The following is a 19614-nucleotide window of genomic DNA, read 5'->3' on the forward strand; positions in this document are numbered from 1 at the left end:
ACAGGAAATTGATGAAAAATTTCTGTGATTTTCTTGTGTACAGATTTCCAAAAATTCCACTCATTTTACTATATGAGACTTTTCGGAGGTTTCATAGTAAACAATCAAGTAAGTCATTCGGTTTGATGGAGTCAAGGAACTTCGTGGATCCAGTCAACTCGGCAGAGTTAAAAATAAATTTTCCTGAACCGTATCATCGTACGAGAGTCAGCCCTGTTCTAAACAAAGTAGCCGGTCTCGTTGCGGGTCACAGGAGCCAAATACCTCAACAAGAAGGTGAGATTTAAATTTACTCATTGCCGGAGCAGACGACACGACAGAGTTCGCAGGGTGTCTCCTACCTTAACTCCATCTCTGCGTCATCGACGAGACTGGTACACCTGGACAACGAATCCATTGATTACAGACACGTCGTGCGCGCGGCGAATCAGGTTGACTATCGGTATGAAGTACAACACTCGTAGCACCTCCTAAGTATCACACAACAGGTTCACCTGCACAATCAGCTGTGTGTATCTCACTTTTCGTCGACACCGTCGTTTCACCGTTAGCGACGCGACGCTTCTGGCACGTCACGAATACGTCGAGGCGCTTTGCGTTTCGACGCACCGTAACGTCTGCGCATGTTCCCCAATTATCTCGGGATCAATTCAAGGGGCCGGTATAAGGAACGCGGGACAAAGTTCCCTTCCGGAAATTGATCAACCAAGTGCAATGGAGATGCAGAAAAAAATATGCAAACAATTTTCACACGACTTTATCGTGTAACATTATCACTAACGACTTGACATTTTATAATCGTATGATTGTTTACCGTTTGTAGGTAATTGCTGGATGATAAAATTGTAACGAAAGAAAAACAAAAATAGATCACCGCCGAAGGTTCGCACAGAATACATGTATGTGTGAATTGGCAAGAGTTCTGCATCGTCAGAGAAAGAGTGGCTTCACCTAATACTTTGATATCTCAGTTGCTCATTTTTGTTCTACTCAGTTACTCAATCTATGTGTAGCAAGAACAAATTTTTCAGGTGAAAACAAATAAGGGATCAAATTCGAGCAAAAATTTCCTTAATAAAAGGGGAAATAAATTTTAAAAAATTTCCGGTACCGGGAATCGAACCCGAGCCTCCTGGGTGAGAGCCAGGTATCCTAGCCACTAGACCATACCGGATTCGTAGTGTCTTGAGAGAGAATTGTCGGTGACTAGTTGTAATTAGACCTTCTCGAGCTGTCATCAGTAACCATGGTTAAGTGACACACGTGCCGCGAATTCAGGGCTGGCAAATAATTGAAAAAACTCTTTGTCCAAGGCGAATTATGGGGCAAAACAAGGACGACAGCCCCCCGAAAGTGATACAAGAGGATGAAACATCCTCGGGATACAGGAAGGCAGATGCGAAGAAAGAGTGAATCGGGAAGAAGCTAGATTATGGCTGTCTGGAAAGAACCAGAACTACGAGTGCTGCAAGGCTACCTCGATACACATTAGAATCCGCGTGCAAACGCCGACTACGAAAGGCTGCACCAACAACTGCAGCACCGAAGTGCAACGGGTGTGAAGAAAAAAACTTATCGATGTATGTAGAGCTAGAGCGAACCCGGTTACTAGAATAGCACCGAGAACGTGGACAGCTGAGGAACAGCAGAGGCTGGTAGCTCGGTACCAAGAAACGGCGGGAACAACGAAAAGACACAGAGTGACGGTTATAGCGTTCGAGTTCCCGGAGAGGTCGATCAAGGGCCTAGAGAAAAGCCTGAGAGATAATCACCCGGATATATATTATGCGGAACCTCAGCCAGCGGACCAGGCACAACAACACCTGGGCCACGACAACAACCACAACCAGACCACCAAGAACAAACGGATCGACAGGGTCAGCTGGATCACCAACGCAATGCCCCACAGCCACACGAGGAGGAACAAGAACACCGCGGCAATAGAGAAGGAGAGGAGGTAAATGAGAGGGAACCAGCTACTGGCCGGAACCAATCACGCAACACCACTAATGTAGAATATCAACAAATACAGACATTTCCCCACCTAAATAAATCCCCCCTAAGTAAAAGCTTTAGGCGGGAGTGGCAAGCGGCAAAGCGAAAGAGGCCCAGAATTAAAAAGATCCCCGGGAAAATCAGAAATGACACCATCCTGACAATAGACAGCTTGCTCGACTCAACCGCAAGGCAAATAAAGGCTTCTCAGGCGCCGGAGGGAAAGAAGTGGAAGAAAATCAAGGAGGTAATATACGCGGCAGCAGCCGTATTGGAGAGGCAGACTCGCGTACGCACGAACAAGAACTCGCCCCCAAGATACGTGATGACCCAAAGGCTAGTGACGAAGCTACGGAGAAGAGTAGAGAGGGCGACGGAGCTAAGGAAGTGGAGAGGAGGTCGGCTCAAACGAGATCTTAGGAACGAGGCCAGGGAAATAAGAAAACTAAAAATGAGTCCCGCACAGTATATCCGCATAACTAACACCAGGATCAGCGAGCTAAGGAAAAAAGTCGAGGTCCAGAGGGCACAGGCTGATGCATTAGACGTGAGGAGGAGATACACCATCAAACCTTCAATGGCGACGATTGTCCCTAAACAGGATAAAAAAGCAGCGCTCACCCAAAAACTGGCAGCGAGGCAGATTGAACAACTGATGGAGAAATGGTGCTATGCCACACACTATGGCAGACTCGTTGCAAAAGAGGCGGGGGCCACGATCTTCCCTGCCATGAAATCTATCGAAAACGCGAACTGGCTGGTAACGTTTCTCTAGGAAGCGGCAAAAGAACAGATCCAAGGACTGGCAGCACACCCAGAGGGACGCAGGAAGTGTTGATTGGGGTGTGGCAAGGACGAGACGGCGTATCACGTCGCCACAGCGTGCGTCACGCCAATGTACACCACCAGACACGACCATGTGGTCTACAGGATGCTCAAAACGATACTGGACGCGACGAAGGCACCAGATGAGTACAAGGCGCAACTGCCCTTCGGAAAGGCTTCGCTGTTGGCGGAATACAGCTGGGGAGAGCGCCGGATGAAGCTTCAAGCGGGAATGAAGTTTCCAACCGACCCGGCACTTCATCACAACCGCCCGGACATAATGGTCACTCTGACGCACCCGAAAGAGATCTTCATTCTCGAGGTAGCAGTATCACACCTCCAAAATATACGGCTACAGGAGAGAGTGAAGAGGGTTCGCTATGCGAAGAACTCGGCAACAGAGGTCAACGACCGTAACGTGGACACGGTGAGGGTGGATTATAACCTGGTGGAAGTATTGAGGCAGCAGCACAGGTGTCCGGTCCGACTCGGAGTCCTGGTGATCGGGGCGTAGGGAGAAGTTCTGGTACCCCCGGAGCATCTGGAGACGCTTGAAATTCTCAAGCGACTGGGGATAACCCAAGCCAGGGCCACGCTCATGGAAAAGTGCGCACTCAGGATCGCGAGAGGCACAAACCAAAATCATCATGGCCAAGACCGGCGAGACCAGGCTAGCAGTGGATAGATGGAGAGGCGATTTGCTTGATCATAGACATTTAGCTGAGAATGTATCGATACAAATATTGCAGTGTATTTATACTTTAATTCGCCGAGGGCCAAATGGGCGACGGTGCTATATTAACTGGATCAATAAAGAACATGATTAGACCATACCGGATTTGTGGATACGAGACTGAGGATTGTCGCTCACTAGTAGTAATTATGCTGTATTTCACTATTCGTTGATTAAACAATTGACAAAATGTCGCGACCAAGGAAAAAAAAAATTCTGAGCAATAATTATTGTATCAGTCGCCAACAAACTATTGGTTTAAGTAAGTTTATCCATCAACGTCATGCAGCTATCAGTTTAACAATAAGCTGCAAATATACCGTAGCAGCTGTTTCCGATTATTTATAGCAAGATAAATGGAAGTGATTCTACGACGTTAACATTTGATTGATTCACCAGGTCTTATACTTGACTATACCTCCTCACGTTGGCACGATGAAATGATGTAGGTGGTGAATATAAAATGCAATTCAAGAATAAACAAAACTGAGGTATATGCATATAATGCAAAATCAGCCACGTGGATTCGCGAGAAATCAGTCTTTCAGAAATCAGTCAAATTTGTTCAGTCTTCTCGTGTTTCAGTACATCCTGGAATATGTTACATTTAGCAGAGAACCAAAGCAAGGAGAAAGCCATTCCGTAATAATCGTTGACCAATCATTAGGCGGCTATCCGCAGTCTAGTGGAAAGTGCCTCTAAGCCATTGTCAGGACGGGACAATCGCGTGCCTTGAGGTTATGGACTCGATATTTTGGAACGGGAATATTCCACGCATTAGCAAGCGATGTAACCATGTATATACTATACATGTATATGTATAGGTAGAGTGGTCAACGCCTGCCTGGCAACATATTTGTATACGTTGAATGTGCCATTCGTCAATTCAAATTCACCCGACAGTATGAATCAATTTGACAGTGACTTATTGCCAGGTCCAAAGTATGGGATGAAAGAAGGAAAAAAAATTGCAGACTAGCGATGAACTACTAAGCATAATCCAGAATCAAATATTTCCGAGAAGTAATCGAAGTTTGTGAGATCATAGCTGCAGAGGCACGAAATTAGTACAACCGCCATAGAATAAATACTGCAAACATGCAATTTTGTGACTTTATGAAATGTAGAAATGTTCCTAGTCCAAACAAGTTTCGATTTTATGAACTAACTTTGTCAGTATAGGCGAAAGAGAGTCACGAGGTTGGCTTTTAGCCACGGTTTATACTCGTCGCCGGATCTCGAGTCGCAAGAGTGGGGAAAACTCTAAGGGGGAGCTTTGGTTGCATGGAAGGGGCTGCGCACTGAGGCATGCGCACGCAACCACTGCTGCTTGACCCGCCATCTGTCGGGCTTGCCGCGCCAATTACGAATGTTCGAGTTTACTGCGAACGCACTTCTTTCGACCATTGTTTACGTTATTTGAATTTCACTTGATTTTGTTTGAACAATTTAATATTGGTACAAATTGTATTATTCAAATTGTTTTAATTATCCATCAACAATTTCATTGCCAGTAAAGAAATTCTGAAGTATTCTGGGTCATAGAGTATCGTCAGCTAACTACGGGTGCCAAAATATTTGCTGCTGCATTTCATCTTCAAACGATAACGAGATTCGTGGTAGTTGTCTCAAACCCACCGCTGCCAGAAACAGAATTAACTAACCAGGTAATTACGTGTAGAAAACGCTGGCTGATCCATTACAGCTATATAGCACACGTCCCGGCACCGAGAAAATGGCTTTCTATATTCTTAACACTGATGTAGAACTTTCATACACACGACGGCTCTGACAATTATCATTTGTAAATATCGAGAGCACACTATAAGGCATTTACCATGGGACGGAAATTTTACTTAAATTCCTTCGACCTCGATAGCGATAAGAACGAGTAACTTTTTCTTTTCGTTTCACGGGTATTTTGCGCACAGTTTTATAAATGGAACAAATTTTCAAAACTGTATACAGCAATGTTTTTCAGAGAGTTTCACCTTTCGTTAATATTTTCAGAACGTTCTTTAGAGAATAATACATTTATTCACCGAAACGAATCTGTTTTACAACAAACTTTCGAACAGACTATATTAAGCACGTTACAGTCGTATGACCAAGTGAAATAGACCGGAGACGTCAAGCTGTCTAAATCTACAAATGAATTCAAGTACTAGCTCTACGGATTCTCGGCTCTTTGGTGTACTGCCAGGAAACACGGACTCAGCAGGGTTTCGTCTTACACCCACGATATTGTTTGTCTATAACAAGCTTCGAGATTCCGCTCTGAAACTTGTTTCATGTTCCAATACTTTGCAGTACCACGATACTTTACCACGATGTACTTTTTGGTGCAATGTATTTAGTATAAGAAAAAAATCTACATCGAGCAATGATTTCACATACGAGTGTATAAAAATCCAATACAAACAAGCCTCGACTTTCGAATAATGACCTTCTTTGCGTGGATCAAGACTAGGTGAAAATTTCTCAATGTTCAAAGAAAGTCATGATGTAGGAGTATCTTGAGAGGGACAAAACCGATCTGAAACAGCAAAAGGCTGCTTGTGTCCCGGTGACCTGCAGGTGCGGTAAACCGCAGTCCTCAAATTGTCCAGCTCGTGAATACAAGATGAACAAGTACGCAAGTATAAGACACGGTTGTGAACTCACGGCCATGTGCCGGATCGCTTCCGGCGTTTGAAGTCGCTTCCGTCAGGATTCTCGTCTTCGCTGAGCTTGGCCCTCCGATCGAGTAGCTCGCTGACACTTCGGGTTCGCGGCCTTTCTCTCATCCTTTCCATAATCGACTATCACCTCGCACGCAACAGCATTGCTTTGCCGCCGTATCCGACGGAGAGGATCATCATCTTTGTTGTTTTTAATACCGCGGTACGGTAGAGAGAGAGAGAGAAAGATTTCTGTCTCGTTTAACGCTCTCTGCAGGTTGCCGTGTCGGTGAGGCGGGGAAAGAGGATAAGATCTTCACTCTGTACGTTCACCGGATCAGAAGTGAAACTCCCCTCGTCGCCGGGGATCCGGATTGATCCGATCGCCTGGCTCGGTTGGCCGTTGGCAAATCCGATATGAAACTCTTCGTTTTACCGTCGTTGGAATGCCTCGAGTTTCCGCTCGCTATTCGAGAACAGCAAATATAATCGAACGGCGTACTTTCTTCGGAATCTGACGGTAGGTTCTATCGTACAAAGTACAGTCGTACGGATGATCACCGATGGCTTCCTTTCCTCCTTTTCTTCTTCCTCTGTACCGTCGTTCAATCAACAGCGGACAAGATATCGTAAAATTCACCCGAATTGCGTTTACTCCCTCCTCTTAAAACTGTGTCGGCCAGCGATCAGCTGATAAGAATTCTACGCTCCACATCCGCAGCCTTGTGGCTTTTAAAACTTTCTTTTTTAGCAGGAATTCGCTAATTTATTCACTCGTTCATCCGCGGTAGAAACGATCTCCGAGAGCTTCGTCAATAGACAGACACCCGACGTAATAGTTAACAGCCCATAACTCGTCGTCGGTTTAAAACGTGCCGCTGTTTTATTATATATGCTCAGCAACAGTCAATGGGTCTCAATTCATAAATATCTATGTATACATAAAAATATACATGTCGTATCAGCATACAGTACTTCCCACACACGCGTCAAGTACTATACATCAGCCATCGCGATTCAATATCGCTCGTTTGTTGACCTCGCGTAGATGCATAGTTACAATGCACAACCAATTAGCTGCGGACTAATGTTCCCCCGGCACCGATCTCGATAGCAAGTGATACGAGAGATCGCGATCTCCGACTAGATCCGTTCAACACGACACGAGCACAGCTGGCGGCTGATATACATGAAACCGTTAGCTATAAGCTACGCGATCCACAGCGCGTCTCGTTTCTACTCGTCGTAGAAACCCCCGTCTACGGCTTCGACGAGTTTACTGACGATGATCGGAGCACCAACTGAAGTCGGGCAACCAGAAGTCGCCCAGTTGCCTTCCCTCGGGGCTCCCTATCCTCCCCCCCCCCCTCCCCCCCTCCTGGCCGAGCCGATCAGCCTTTCGACGACCGTGTGTCACCACAGTATTCATCTTTCTCCCCCCCCCCCCCCCCCCCCCACACACGCAGCATCGCGTGGATACCATCATGGATGTGTTCTTCTAACGAAATCATTAACCATGCTTTCAAATTTGGGCATTTATTATTTAATGTATCTACTTCTGAGCTATATGTATATGTGTAGATAGGTATGTATGTACATACATGTGTATGTGTTATACGTGAAATTCGCTGACGTACAATATGCATATAGATACATAGTACTGATCTTGCTGATCGGACAGAAAACTTGTTCGATATGATCGAAAATTATAAGCTGATCCGAATTGTTAATTTAGTCGATTTAAATAAGGTGCGGCTGAATAAATTAAATGCAATTGGTGTCAATTTTTTTCTCTTTTTTGGCACGTATACTTGTAGTAAGTGTGACCGATTACCTATTCACACGTTCGGGGATTTTATATGTTTTCAGTATGTAGGTAGAATGACGTTAATGGGTATGTACTTTAATCCTACGATAGCGAGCTGCACGCGTGCAATTAAGAAATAATTTAACCGATTTGGAAACTTGAACGTTTTCCTGTAGCTGGGAATAAAAGAAAAAAAATAATTTAGAGCTATTTCTACATCAAGGGGTTATACTATGGCCGTGAGATCAATCGCAAAAACTAAAAGATCTAAAGAATCGATGCGTTACATAATTCTGAATTGTAAGGAAAATGTCAGAGTTGAGAACGACTGTTTGCAATATTTTTTTCATTGGGTAATATGACGGGACGTTACCGAAGGCTAGTCACACATGTCGAACGAATTAGACTTTCAAAATTTTTTCGAAGTTAAACGGCTAGTTTCTTATTATCATTGCAGACTTGGATGTAACGATCTGTCGTATATAATTATACATATAAGCTATTCAGAAATAGTTTCTATCTCAATAAATTGAAATTCAGTCGAAGCAAGGCCGCTTTTATAAACAGACAAACAAAAAAATAGCACAAAAAACAATTTTAAATTCGCACTTCGAATCCTAATTAATTATACGAGCAACGCGGTGGTCATAACGAAAGCCGGATGAACATGGGGTTGGAAAATTTCTCTGAAAATAATCTGCCGAGAGTCCCGGCTGTTTTTTATTCGCGTTGTTTATACGCGACGGAAACAAGAGCTCCAACTTTCGCCGGATGAATTATTGCATGATATCTGTAAAGAAGAAACGTGTACAAACAAGCCTGTGTGTGCGTTTCAGGATTGTGTTTACACGTGCGTGTTAGCAGCGTGTATTTACAAATGTGCCACGTAAGGTTCTCTATGATAAACGAAGGACACCTTGCGATAGACTTTCTCAATTCCATAATACACTGCAGGCTATGCGAGGCCGGCCACCAGGTCGCACATGCATTGGCTGTAATGGCGGGAATACATCCAAAGGCCACGACGGCGTGGCGCTTATAAAAATTAATCCGTCACCTGCGTAAATCGATGCTCCGATTCTTCGGCTCAATTTCCGCTCGAAATCCACGCGCACTGATGCTATTTAATATAATTATAAAAACTGGAAGCTGGTGTGAAACCGTCTCTTGCGTTACAAACTGCGAATGAAACATTGGCGAAAACTCAAGGAATATAATCATTAATCATGCGTAATATATTGTGTTACACCTGTGAAATTTAGGTCGGATTTGAACCTCGACACGCTTCGGGGCGAATGCCTCGACTGTGTTTGCCCCGACTTGTACGGAATAGAGCACCGCTGTGTGTTATCTGGAAGTTGAAAAGTTGGACCCAACACTATGTTACTAACGAACTAGCTAACGATAAGCGTAGACTATTACTAACAATAAGTGTAAGCCCTCGACGCCTGCAGCATGCAGGCTTACGCAATGCTTTAGATTGTGAGTAACCCGCATGTACACATCACACATGCGTACTGACGATGAACAGACTCACAGAGTACAACATATAGGTATACCCGCGTAAAATCATGTTTGCGCATTCAGGGGACTCAGAAGAAAGGGTTTCCGGTCGGCGGAAACCACCGACAGCAATTTCATCGATTTTATTATAACCTAGGTGTAATGATACTTTTTTAGTACCGATCAATATTTGTCATTCTTGACCAAATTGCGTCAAGACCATTTTTCAGGCTTACAATATAATAGAATAACGGAAATTGGTGTGAACAGTATTTTTAAGGCTGTGTCCGAAGTTGTTGTTAACGATGCTGGCAAAAAAAACTCATTCACTTTTGCTGTTAGACGATATTTGATTTCGATTTTTGCACCCATAATTTACTTTTGCTTGTTGTTAAGGCATTTGTGAAAGTCATAACGAGTAATATACGAATGGGAGAAAAATGTAATTTCTCCAATTCCTCAATGATCAATATACACGGCTTTTTTGGACAAGAGTTTTGCGGCTGCAATCAGCTTGGAAATAACCGGTAGACCTAATACCATTTACATCGATCAACAATTCTCCGAAATCATGTCGACGCATCTGGACTACTTCTATATTGTAATATGCCTAAAAGCCAGGAGAATTACGTACTAATTGCATTTTAATGACACAAAAAGCCGTGGAACACCGCAAGTCACAGCCACGTGGTTCCATTCGGTAGTCTAATTTTAATTCGTGATCCGGTTTTATGTGTTTTTTTTTACCTTTTGCCAAATTTCCGTTTTCCAAAACTTATCATTCTAACAATCGTTTACTCGTACTCGCGATTTTACTATAATACGTATAATGGATCTCCTGAGAGAAATTTCCTGTATTTTCATATTACAGACATATTATTTGCATTAAATGCTTTATATTACTTGAGTTCTCCTGCAGAGTAGAAACTTGAATACCCGTAAAATTCAAATAGATTTTTAACGCCGCAATCACTTACATCAGCAAAGACAAAAGACGACCGTGAACGTTAATGACTCGTTATTATTATACCTATTCTTATTACCGGAAGCTACTTGCCTCCAGACAGCTCCTACCTAATTGACATGAAAGCACCAGAAAAAGAAACTACAATTCTCTACATGAACTTTAATTGTCACAACGAAGCTGTTCAGGCGATTGTTGGAGTGAAGGAAACTGATTTTTTGATTATACCTTCGGAAGCATTTTAGAGTTTTACTTCGTCAGTGGTTTTTATAAGTAAAATGTTCTTGTACGCTTTCAGGTGATATTCGTAGTTTGAACACTTTCAATTCACTTAAACTGCAGTACATTCACTGAAATAGAAATAACCCAGATTCATTCACGTGCTTTTCTTGGATATTTTAATTCCTATAAGCTACAATAAAAAATATTATAACAATATGGACGAAGGTTAAGTTATTCTAAAATTCAATCTCATTCATTGGTGATCAGGTACATCGGCTTGATTTTAAACATACGACTTCACTAGGTATTCGCGGGTAAACTTTGCACCCAACTCCCTATTGTTTCCCCTTGCAATCTGTAGAAAACGCAGAAACGACTATCAATCCCAAAAATTCCCAAGCCCTGAACATTTTTTGCACAATTTTCGAAAAAGTGATTTGAGCCAGGTAAAACTGGTTATAAAGTTGACAATGTAGACGGTGATTGGCTGCAGCCGTGAACCGAGATGAACTCTCGACCTCATCTATTTTCGTCTGTGAGAGAATGAGGTAGTTCATTCTTCGGAGGTGTTACAGTGATCGATCATAGTTTAATTTTACTCTTCTATTGATTTCCTTCCTTTTTCCTTATATATAGAACTGAAGTGAGGAGAGCAAACTTTATGTAATGACTAATGACAACGACTTGGTTGCTGGTTACTTAGCCGAAACTCTACAGGCGAAGGACTGAACAATATACCTGCAGAATATATCAAACATCGAAATGTTTTTACATGTTTTCTCATGTTTATCTGAATAATAAGTGGTACTTTCTCCAGACATACATGTGCGATGGTGGTGTAATGGTTAGCATAGTTGCCTTCCAAGCAGTTGATCCGAGTTCGATTCTCGGCCATCGCACTCAAATTTTTTACACGTCGATTGCATTCGTCAAAAAATACGTTTTTACATGTTTCACGTGTTTACTCGAATACTGAAACGTACTTTCTCCAAACATACATGTGCGATGGTGGTGTAATGGTCAGCATAGTTGCCTTCCAAGCAGTTGATCCGAGTTCGATTCTCGGCCATCGCACTCAAATTTTTTACACGTCGATTGCATTCGTCAAAAAATACGTTTTTACATGTTTCACGTGTTTACTCGAATACTGAAACGTACTTTCTCCAAACATACATGTGCGATGGTGGTGTAATGGTCAGCATAGTTGCCTTCCAAGCAGTTGATCCGAGTTCGATTCTCGGCCATCGCACTCAAATTTTTTACAAGCCGATTGCATTCGTCAAAAAAATACGTTTTTACATGTTTCACGTGTTTACTCGAATACTGAAACGTACTTTCTCCAAACATACATGTGCGATGGTGGTGTAATGGTCAGCATAGTTGCCTTCCAAGCAGTTGATCCGAGTTCGATTCTCGGCCATCGCACTCAAATTTTTTACAAGCCGATTGCATTCGTCAAAAAAATACGTTTTTACATGTTTCACGTGTTTACTCGAATACTGAAACGTACTTTCTCCAAACATACATGTGCGATGGTGGTGTAATGGTCAGCATAGTTGCCTTCCAAGCAGTTGATCCGGGTTCGATTCCCGGCCATCGCACTCAAATTTTTTGCATCTCCGACCTAACTTTGGATGTGTACAAACTTGAAATAAAAATATTTTGTTTCATTCTACAGATTAAAATCATTAGATGTAAATTTCATTTCAAAATGAAAAACAATTGTTTGAATCATATATTTTTATCTTATGCATGAATATCTTATGTGGTTTATAACGAACAAAATTCTTACACCCAGTGAAATATGCCAAAATAATACAGTGGAATAAAATTGTCGACGTTTTCATGAGGAAAAAAATTGAACGGTACATTTCAGTCTTATAAGTTTAAAGCCATATGAAGCCTTCGTACACACATTGTACCCAAGAGCACTGCTGGTGTAGTGGTATCATGCAAGATTCCCATTCTTGCGACCCGGGTTCGATTCCCGGGCAGTGCAATTTTTTTTCCCCCACTCATTACTTTTTACACTCAGATTCAAATCAATTTCATCGCTTATATGAAAACCACAAAAAAGTAAGCAATGATGTATAAAAAGAAAAATATCAAGGTAAAATTCCGGCAAAAATATTCGAGCATTCGACGATAGTTTTTGCTTGACGGCTACAGTCTATCGGCTAGCCTTTGTCCAAGTCTACAAAACTCGCCCGGCGTGACATTGGATCGATTTCTAATTCGACGATGCCGGGACAAAAGAGCGTGTGAACGAATATGAAACGATATTACGTGTGTGTCGGTGTGACATTTATCGATCGGACGATAATTACGCGGCCGCGTGAAATTTGACAGTTCATATTTTTTTTAAATCGAATGCAATCGAGCAGTGACCGTACATACAACACGCTTCAGAATTCCACAGCCATCTTTCAAGGCGCCGAGAAAGATGGTCGTTATACACAACAATTGTAATGTCAGTGATACACGTCTATAATAGGAGGTACACGTAACGCACTTGTGCATAATGAAATAATTAAATGGCTATTGTACCTGATTGCGTGGTTGATACTGATGGTTCGCGTGCGAAGCACTGCGTTCAGGATGCCCTTCGCGTATATCATGACAAACAACGTTCATTTCTATATACGTTGGTTAGTTCTCACAAAGCTGCGTCCACCATCGCGCGCAAATTATTTCATAGATAACGAGCGAACTTCTCGATAACCCTTTGATTTATGTATCCACCGTCATGGCATACCTATACGTACAATACGTTATTACACACATACGTGTACGTCACTGACCAGCCACGATGTATGCCCGCGATTTTCAATAGTTTTTAAAATTTATTCATTTCATCTTGGCAGTTTCAACGTTCCCACAATGTCCCTGATTGCATTTTTAGTCGCTTGACTCACGCGACAAACACAATTATTACATGCCTAACCACGCGCGTATTTCCTTCTTATCACCATCTACTCGTTGTACGTACGTTAATCTTCGAACAGAGAGTAGTTCGTACGGGTAATCGAACGTAACTGAGCCATTCGATAGATTGTATGCCAAATAGACATACCCACAATAACTCTGATGCCTGTTAGCACAACAAAGAGACTTTAATCAGTATAACTAGGAGAGCGCGGCCACTCTGTACAGATAACGAGCAAATAAACGCTTAACATTTATCGACACCGCAGTCATGTTTATATACTATAACTCATGTGAAAGTTGCTTAGGAATTAGACGAAGTCCAAAATGACAAATTCACGAGTGACAAGAGTTCTATTACCGATCGAGTAAGTTCACAACTTCACACCGAACTCCTGACTCGTTCTTACATGCTGTACCCTTGATGACGACAACTAGACGTTGACCCCTATAACCGTTACCATACTGTCACTGCAATCGTATACATGGAATATATACGATCGGTAATCCGTACCAAGAAATAAACACGAGGATCTAATCCGTGAACAACTCTATTAGACGTATGTGACTTTAACGTAGTCGATTGGATGCATACATCCATTGTATAATGTACGCATGCTTGCACAATGTGTGTTCCAAAGTGCAGTAATGCTTATGATATGGCGTGACAGAGCGTCACAAAGCACCACGGGAATGTTTCGAGTGAACGATTTTGAACTGAAGTTACGTGTGGTCAGCAGTATAACGTAGACGTTAAGAGTATCCGATCACGAAGCGGCTGACCAACGGGTGACTGTCACGTCACTCCATGCGTGACACATTGGCGACAACGCTAAGCCGCACATTGACCTCTATTGACCCACGGCCTTCTTTACTTGCTATATAATTCAACATTTTTACCTATCGGAATTCTTTTGCAATTGTTACATGTAATTTTTCAATGTTTCGTTCGTTTTCATGAATTTTGATTCGTTCAATTACTTTTTTCCGCAGTTTAAATTCAATTGTTCAACGACAAGCTGTGAGTCAAAATCGAATAATTAGCGACGGTTCTTCGAATCGAAAAGACTGAACGAAAGTCACTCGTACGGGGGGGGGGGGGCTAAAAATACATCAAAATTTTTCTTTTTTATTTATGGTACGGATTTCACCGTTTCGCTGTACGTGTCGAGGTGGAACTACTGTTTCAGGTTCTGCAAGAGTATATCGAACAAACTCGTGTTTTCAAGCTAACCTTCACACCTGGCGTGTGAAAATATTTCGCTTACTCTGCTAGAGTAAGAATTCTAAGAACAGACTATATGCATATACATTATTTATCATATCGTCCTCTACAGTTGATCCAAAGTCTGTTGGAACTCTGAAACTGTTTGTATAGACCACAACATTCTTGCCGGTAATAGCAAAAACTTATTGTGTACCATGCACTGCTGATATTTCAAGCTTCTAAATCGCGACGTCTCTAAACTCCTCTAAAATAAGAGGAGTTGACGTATACCTTGAGTCAAGCTGTTTCCCAGATAAACACAAAAGTGTCAAAGTAACGACAACAGTAAATACATGGTGCCGATTAATGTGTTTTGCGGGACAAAAGTCAGTCAGCTGTACGTCACAATGAATTTATAGAATATACACATATTCAACTAGCGCATGGCTGTCTAAATTGCAGTTGGATATTTATGAGATTATATCGTTGTGATGAAATAATAAAAACTGGTTAATCTGCAGGCAGTCAGACTTGAGGGTGCAAGTATCATATGATTAAAAGCGGGAAAAGATGACGAAGGAAAGCTGAATTCTCGCGAGATTATAAATATTCGGAAAAATGCCGTTGCCTCTGCTGCATGTCTCGCGTTAAAAACAGCATTCGAAACGCATGTTGCGACCGACGTCCGATTGCCAAATATCGCGAAGCCCGAAAGAACGTCGTCGAAAGAGTGGCTTAACTGGTTTCGTGCTCACCATACGGAAAGGTCCTCCAACGAATGGAATCCACTGCTACTCGACGGGGAGAGCGACATCCCGATGCTGAAGGTGCTAATAGGTGGTAGGGTGCGAAGGTACGAAGTTCTCGACCGCCGCGGAGGCAACGACGAGCAACGAGGAGTGTCCGGGCACCTCGACGTCACCCACTAGGCGAAGCCGGATCGCGAAACGCAACTATAATAAACCCCGAGAAAGTGTGTTGCTGCCTCTCCTCGCGTCTTCGAGGCTCTCGATCGCCGACGGCCACTTCCGCCTAACTCTCGGAGGGAATTTCGCCTGTCCAGTTATATATCGCGGAGAGGAGAGGAGAGCCAATTACAATCCGGTCCTATTACGTCACGTGACTCCGCGTCGCTCGTCCCGATTGCACTCTCCTCTGCACGTCCGCGGCGATGCACTCTGCGAATTTCCGCGGACTCGCGCGCTACAATCATGAATGCGACCGACGGAAACTCGGGAAATTGATTTTACCTGCCACCCTTCTACGGGTCGATCATGTCGCCTTTGACGCAATTTATTCATGCTATCGTCACCGGTGAGAACCGTGTTCGTATTTATGCGCCAGGTGACGCGCTCACGACGGATGAGCAGCGCCGAAATATGGAACAGCCAATTATGAAACTCTGGAGTGAGATATTTTCAGTCTTTCACGAGGATAGCTCGAGGTGGTCGGCAATCAGGCCGTGTGCTAGAATTACTTCATCGCCCCGATCGAGACCGTCTTATAGACAAAATGAAACTTTCTAGTTTTTGACCCGGGTACTTATATATACAGAGGTGTTTGATGTATAATGGTTTTGCAGGTGAAAAGCTACGGTCTGACCAGGTCCTCGAATTTCCTCGGGCGTTTACGGTACCGCTTTATGGACATTGTTAATTGTACGGAATTGTAGGAGCTTGGGTGGTTGGTTGTCAGTGACTTGACCCAGCTCCGTACTTGCATCGAGGATAAATCAAGTAATTATACAGCCATTGCAATTGACGCAGTGAATGCTCGATTGTTCTGAAGGCGGATGTTAGCTACACACAATATACATGCAGCGCAAAAAGTAGTCGCAGGTAAACACTCGAGTGCCGGTTACACGTGAAAGAAGAAATTTGGTCTAAGTATTCGTGCAGAGGTAATTACCGTGACAAATTCCTCATTCATGGACGATTATAGGCACACATGTTATATACAAAGATAATATAGCTTCTACGTCTTCAAATGTTTGCAAGGATCACGCAACAAACCGTCATGGCTATTTCCTTTGTGTATAGCGAAAAATTATTAAGTAATGCGTGATTATGGAACTAGTTAAAGTAGGGGGATCGTGCTAATTAACGGGAATGGAAAAATATCAATAATTTAACGAATAAAAATTTTACACAACTATACATTAGACTGTAACGTGCAATTTGAAGAGGCGTAGAAAATTTGAATCCTACTAATTATTAGCGTTGATTATGGGCATTTGCGATATAGTTAATAAGTAATTTAGACAAATAACGAGTAAAAGGAGAGCATCAATAAATACAGCAACAATAAATGAAGAAAAAAGGGGAAAAGTAAGACTATCGATAAAATCAAAAACTGCTTGAAGATAAAATAACATGCAGATGGAGCCAGCTACAAAGTGCAGTCAGAAACTCTTTTACCTTCGTGGCTCCGGCAGCTCGACCGATAAAGCAGCCTGCGATTCGCTTCATGAAAAATGAAAAAGATCATTAGAAACAGGTTGCAAGTTGGATAAGAAATTATGCTATTGCAGTAATCGATGTAATTTCCACATTTCGGTATTCCTAATAATCTTTGTACGAAAATGCTCTCGGAGTTACTCTCCGTTAAAATATTCAATGTCGTAAACAATGAAAGAAAATACGAAAAAGATAAAAAGTACGTCACGTAATCTACAGCGGAAGAACGTTTTCCTGTAGGTTTTAATAAATGCTGTAAAATGAGAGAATAAAACACTATATAGTACCATAAGCGAATGTAACATTTGTCCACATTTGTCGGGAACACTGACCTACTAACGTTTGACTCTAGCAAGAATCTACATTGCCAAAAAAGAAACACCGCAAATAGACGTTTAGAGCTCCATTCACTTCGTATAACAAATAGGTATACAAAATATTAGCAAGGTAACTCAGCGTTCAGTATTTGTACTTTTGTTGAATGAGACTGTAAACTTCATTCCGTTGATATCGGCATACTAAACCGAGATAGTTATATAGCAGTTGTAACGAAGCATATAGAATGCGGTTGTCTTCAATGCGTTGACAGTTTAAAACAATGTCGAGTTACTCGGATGAATATTAACCGAAGTTGAAAAATTGCAATTCACTGACGCGTTTTAACGCGTTTGGATGCATTTTGGCTTCCGTATTCGAAAAATCGTATCACAGAAATATGCATTGAGTAGATTTTTTCTTGTCTATAATTATGAGAAATATCAAGCGAAAAGATAAACCGCAAATCGGACATGAAACTGAGTGCAGTGATAAATTGCAACGTTAAACCGCGACATGTATGATACGATAGCTATAGAAGGGGATAAGTCAATTGAGACCGGAACCTTGACTTCGATTCGAGTTCTTCGAAGCTCTTGGGAAGCTGAGATGCAAGTGAGCATACCTGTCCACGGATCTAGGAATAGATATATATTCCTGCGAGACGATTGTTCATAAACTAGATCGATATCGGCGCTTCTAGCTCGCCAAACACAATCACGCCTTTGTATATATGTATAATGTACAGTCGCCAGTCAGTCGGACACTTTGCCAGTCGAATAGTGCACGTTCCATACTCCTTTTTAAAAACGCAACTTATAAGTACAGAGCATGGCTTAATGTCACCTTCCCGCGTTGCAGGCTTTGCATTTTAAATCTGCACAGTTTTGCGATGCGTTTATTATTATATGCAGTTATTGTTAAAATTTTCAACTCACGTCAGGATATCAACTCTTTATTGGCAAAAGATATTCCATAATTACGATTGAATTGTCAGTTTTATAAAATATAAAGTACAGAGGTATCATACCTGTAATCTCTTTCATTGAAAAATATTATGAGTTACCCTGCAGCAGTAACGTATCAACGCGTTAAGCTAGGTCGTTAAATACAAATACAATTGCGGGTGAGTAAATGGCCGTGTTATAGCCGGAGGCTAATTGTAAGTGTTTCGACAAAGCCGAGAATGATGTAGTTAGCGTTCTGCCTCATGCAGTGACAACCGTGTGGCCACAGCATAATAGATTACAACTATGACATGACCGAAGTTACAAATCTAAAGTGTCGAACCGGCTAGTTTGAATAAATTCTGCCCATTTTATCCTTGACACGGATTCCGAAAAATTATAACGTGCAGAACTTTCGAGCTATTATACTAACATTAGCAGGTGACCATTGTCTGCTGGTCATGCGAGTCACGCGAACACCCGGTTGCCCCTTTCCAAATATTGCCACCCGCAACCCTTAGCAAAACATCGAATCAACCCGGCTGGAAGTTTGTTGAACGAATTGACAAACTCGCAGATTTTACATCCTTTGTGCTGAATATATGAAAAGCAATTTTTCTGAATTTAAATCTACATCAATTTTGGTAGTTCATTTACCTAAGCATATTGTAACTCTTACTATTAGTATTAGTTTCGTAACACTTATTATCGGATTTGTAAATATTGCCACAATTGCTGTAGATTTAACTCTAAAAAAGTGCTGTCCATGTATTTACTACAGGAGATGTAAATTTGACATAATTTTTATTTTTGTGTTCGAACAAGTGGCAAAATCTGTTTTGTTTTGTTTTTTACCGCACTATTCGCTCGAATATGAAAGTTTATATCAGTAAAAAAGTGAAAAGGAATGTCTAATCTTGAAAGACCATAATGTGATATGGTGAAGTATACAAGGCGAAAAAAAATTTAAGTGCGATGGCCGGGAATCGAACCCGGATCAACTGCTTGGAAGGCAACTATGCTGACCATTACACCACCATCGCACATACTGAGCG

At 42.0% G+C, this 19614-nt stretch overlaps 1 protein-coding gene and 8 non-coding genes across 14 annotated transcripts in view; 6 read left to right on the forward strand and 3 right to left on the reverse strand.

The window, feature by feature from the left end:
• The window catches only part of LOC124416423 (NAD kinase-like), a 37815-nt gene that overhangs the window by 16798 nt on the left and 1403 nt on the right, over nucleotides 1-19614 (reverse strand). The window contains exon 1 of one of the 6 annotated variants that reach the window (XM_046897464.1): nucleotides 17259-17278. The exons of 1 other annotated variant lie outside the window; for it this stretch is intronic. Coding sequence is in view for 4 of the 5 variants with exons in the window: in XM_046897466.1 (XP_046753422.1) it covers nucleotides 6218-6348 (131 nt within the window). In the remaining variant the exon portion in view is untranslated. Of the gene's footprint in view, nucleotides 1-341; nucleotides 544-6217; nucleotides 6753-13256; nucleotides 13459-15596; nucleotides 15755-17258; nucleotides 17279-19614 lie in introns of those variants that run through there. 4 more of the 6 variants (XM_046897471.1, XM_046897470.1, XM_046897466.1 and 1 more) reach the window with 4 other exon arrangements.
• Nucleotides 1103-1174, reverse strand: Trnae-cuc. The gene has a single exon. It is a non-coding gene; the product is annotated as a tRNA-Glu (tRNA).
• Trnag-ucc lies at nucleotides 11537-11608 on the forward strand. Its single transcript has one exon. It is a non-coding gene; the product is annotated as a tRNA-Gly (tRNA).
• Nucleotides 11712-11783, forward strand: Trnag-ucc. Its single transcript has one exon. It is a non-coding gene; the product is annotated as a tRNA-Gly (tRNA).
• Nucleotides 11887-11958, forward strand: Trnag-ucc. Its single transcript has one exon. It is a non-coding gene; the product is annotated as a tRNA-Gly (tRNA).
• Trnag-ucc lies at nucleotides 12063-12134 on the forward strand. Its single transcript has one exon. It is a non-coding gene; the product is annotated as a tRNA-Gly (tRNA).
• Nucleotides 12239-12310, forward strand: Trnag-ucc. The gene has a single exon. It is a non-coding gene; the product is annotated as a tRNA-Gly (tRNA).
• Trnag-ccc lies at nucleotides 12638-12708 on the forward strand. The gene has a single exon. It is a non-coding gene; the product is annotated as a tRNA-Gly (tRNA).
• Nucleotides 19531-19602, reverse strand: Trnag-ucc. The gene has a single exon. It is a non-coding gene; the product is annotated as a tRNA-Gly (tRNA).

Source organism: Diprion similis, chromosome 2, assembly GCF_021155765.1.
Source record: "Diprion similis isolate iyDipSimi1 chromosome 2, iyDipSimi1.1, whole genome shotgun sequence".
Lineage (NCBI taxonomy): Eukaryota > Metazoa > Arthropoda > Insecta > Hymenoptera > Diprionidae > Diprion > Diprion similis.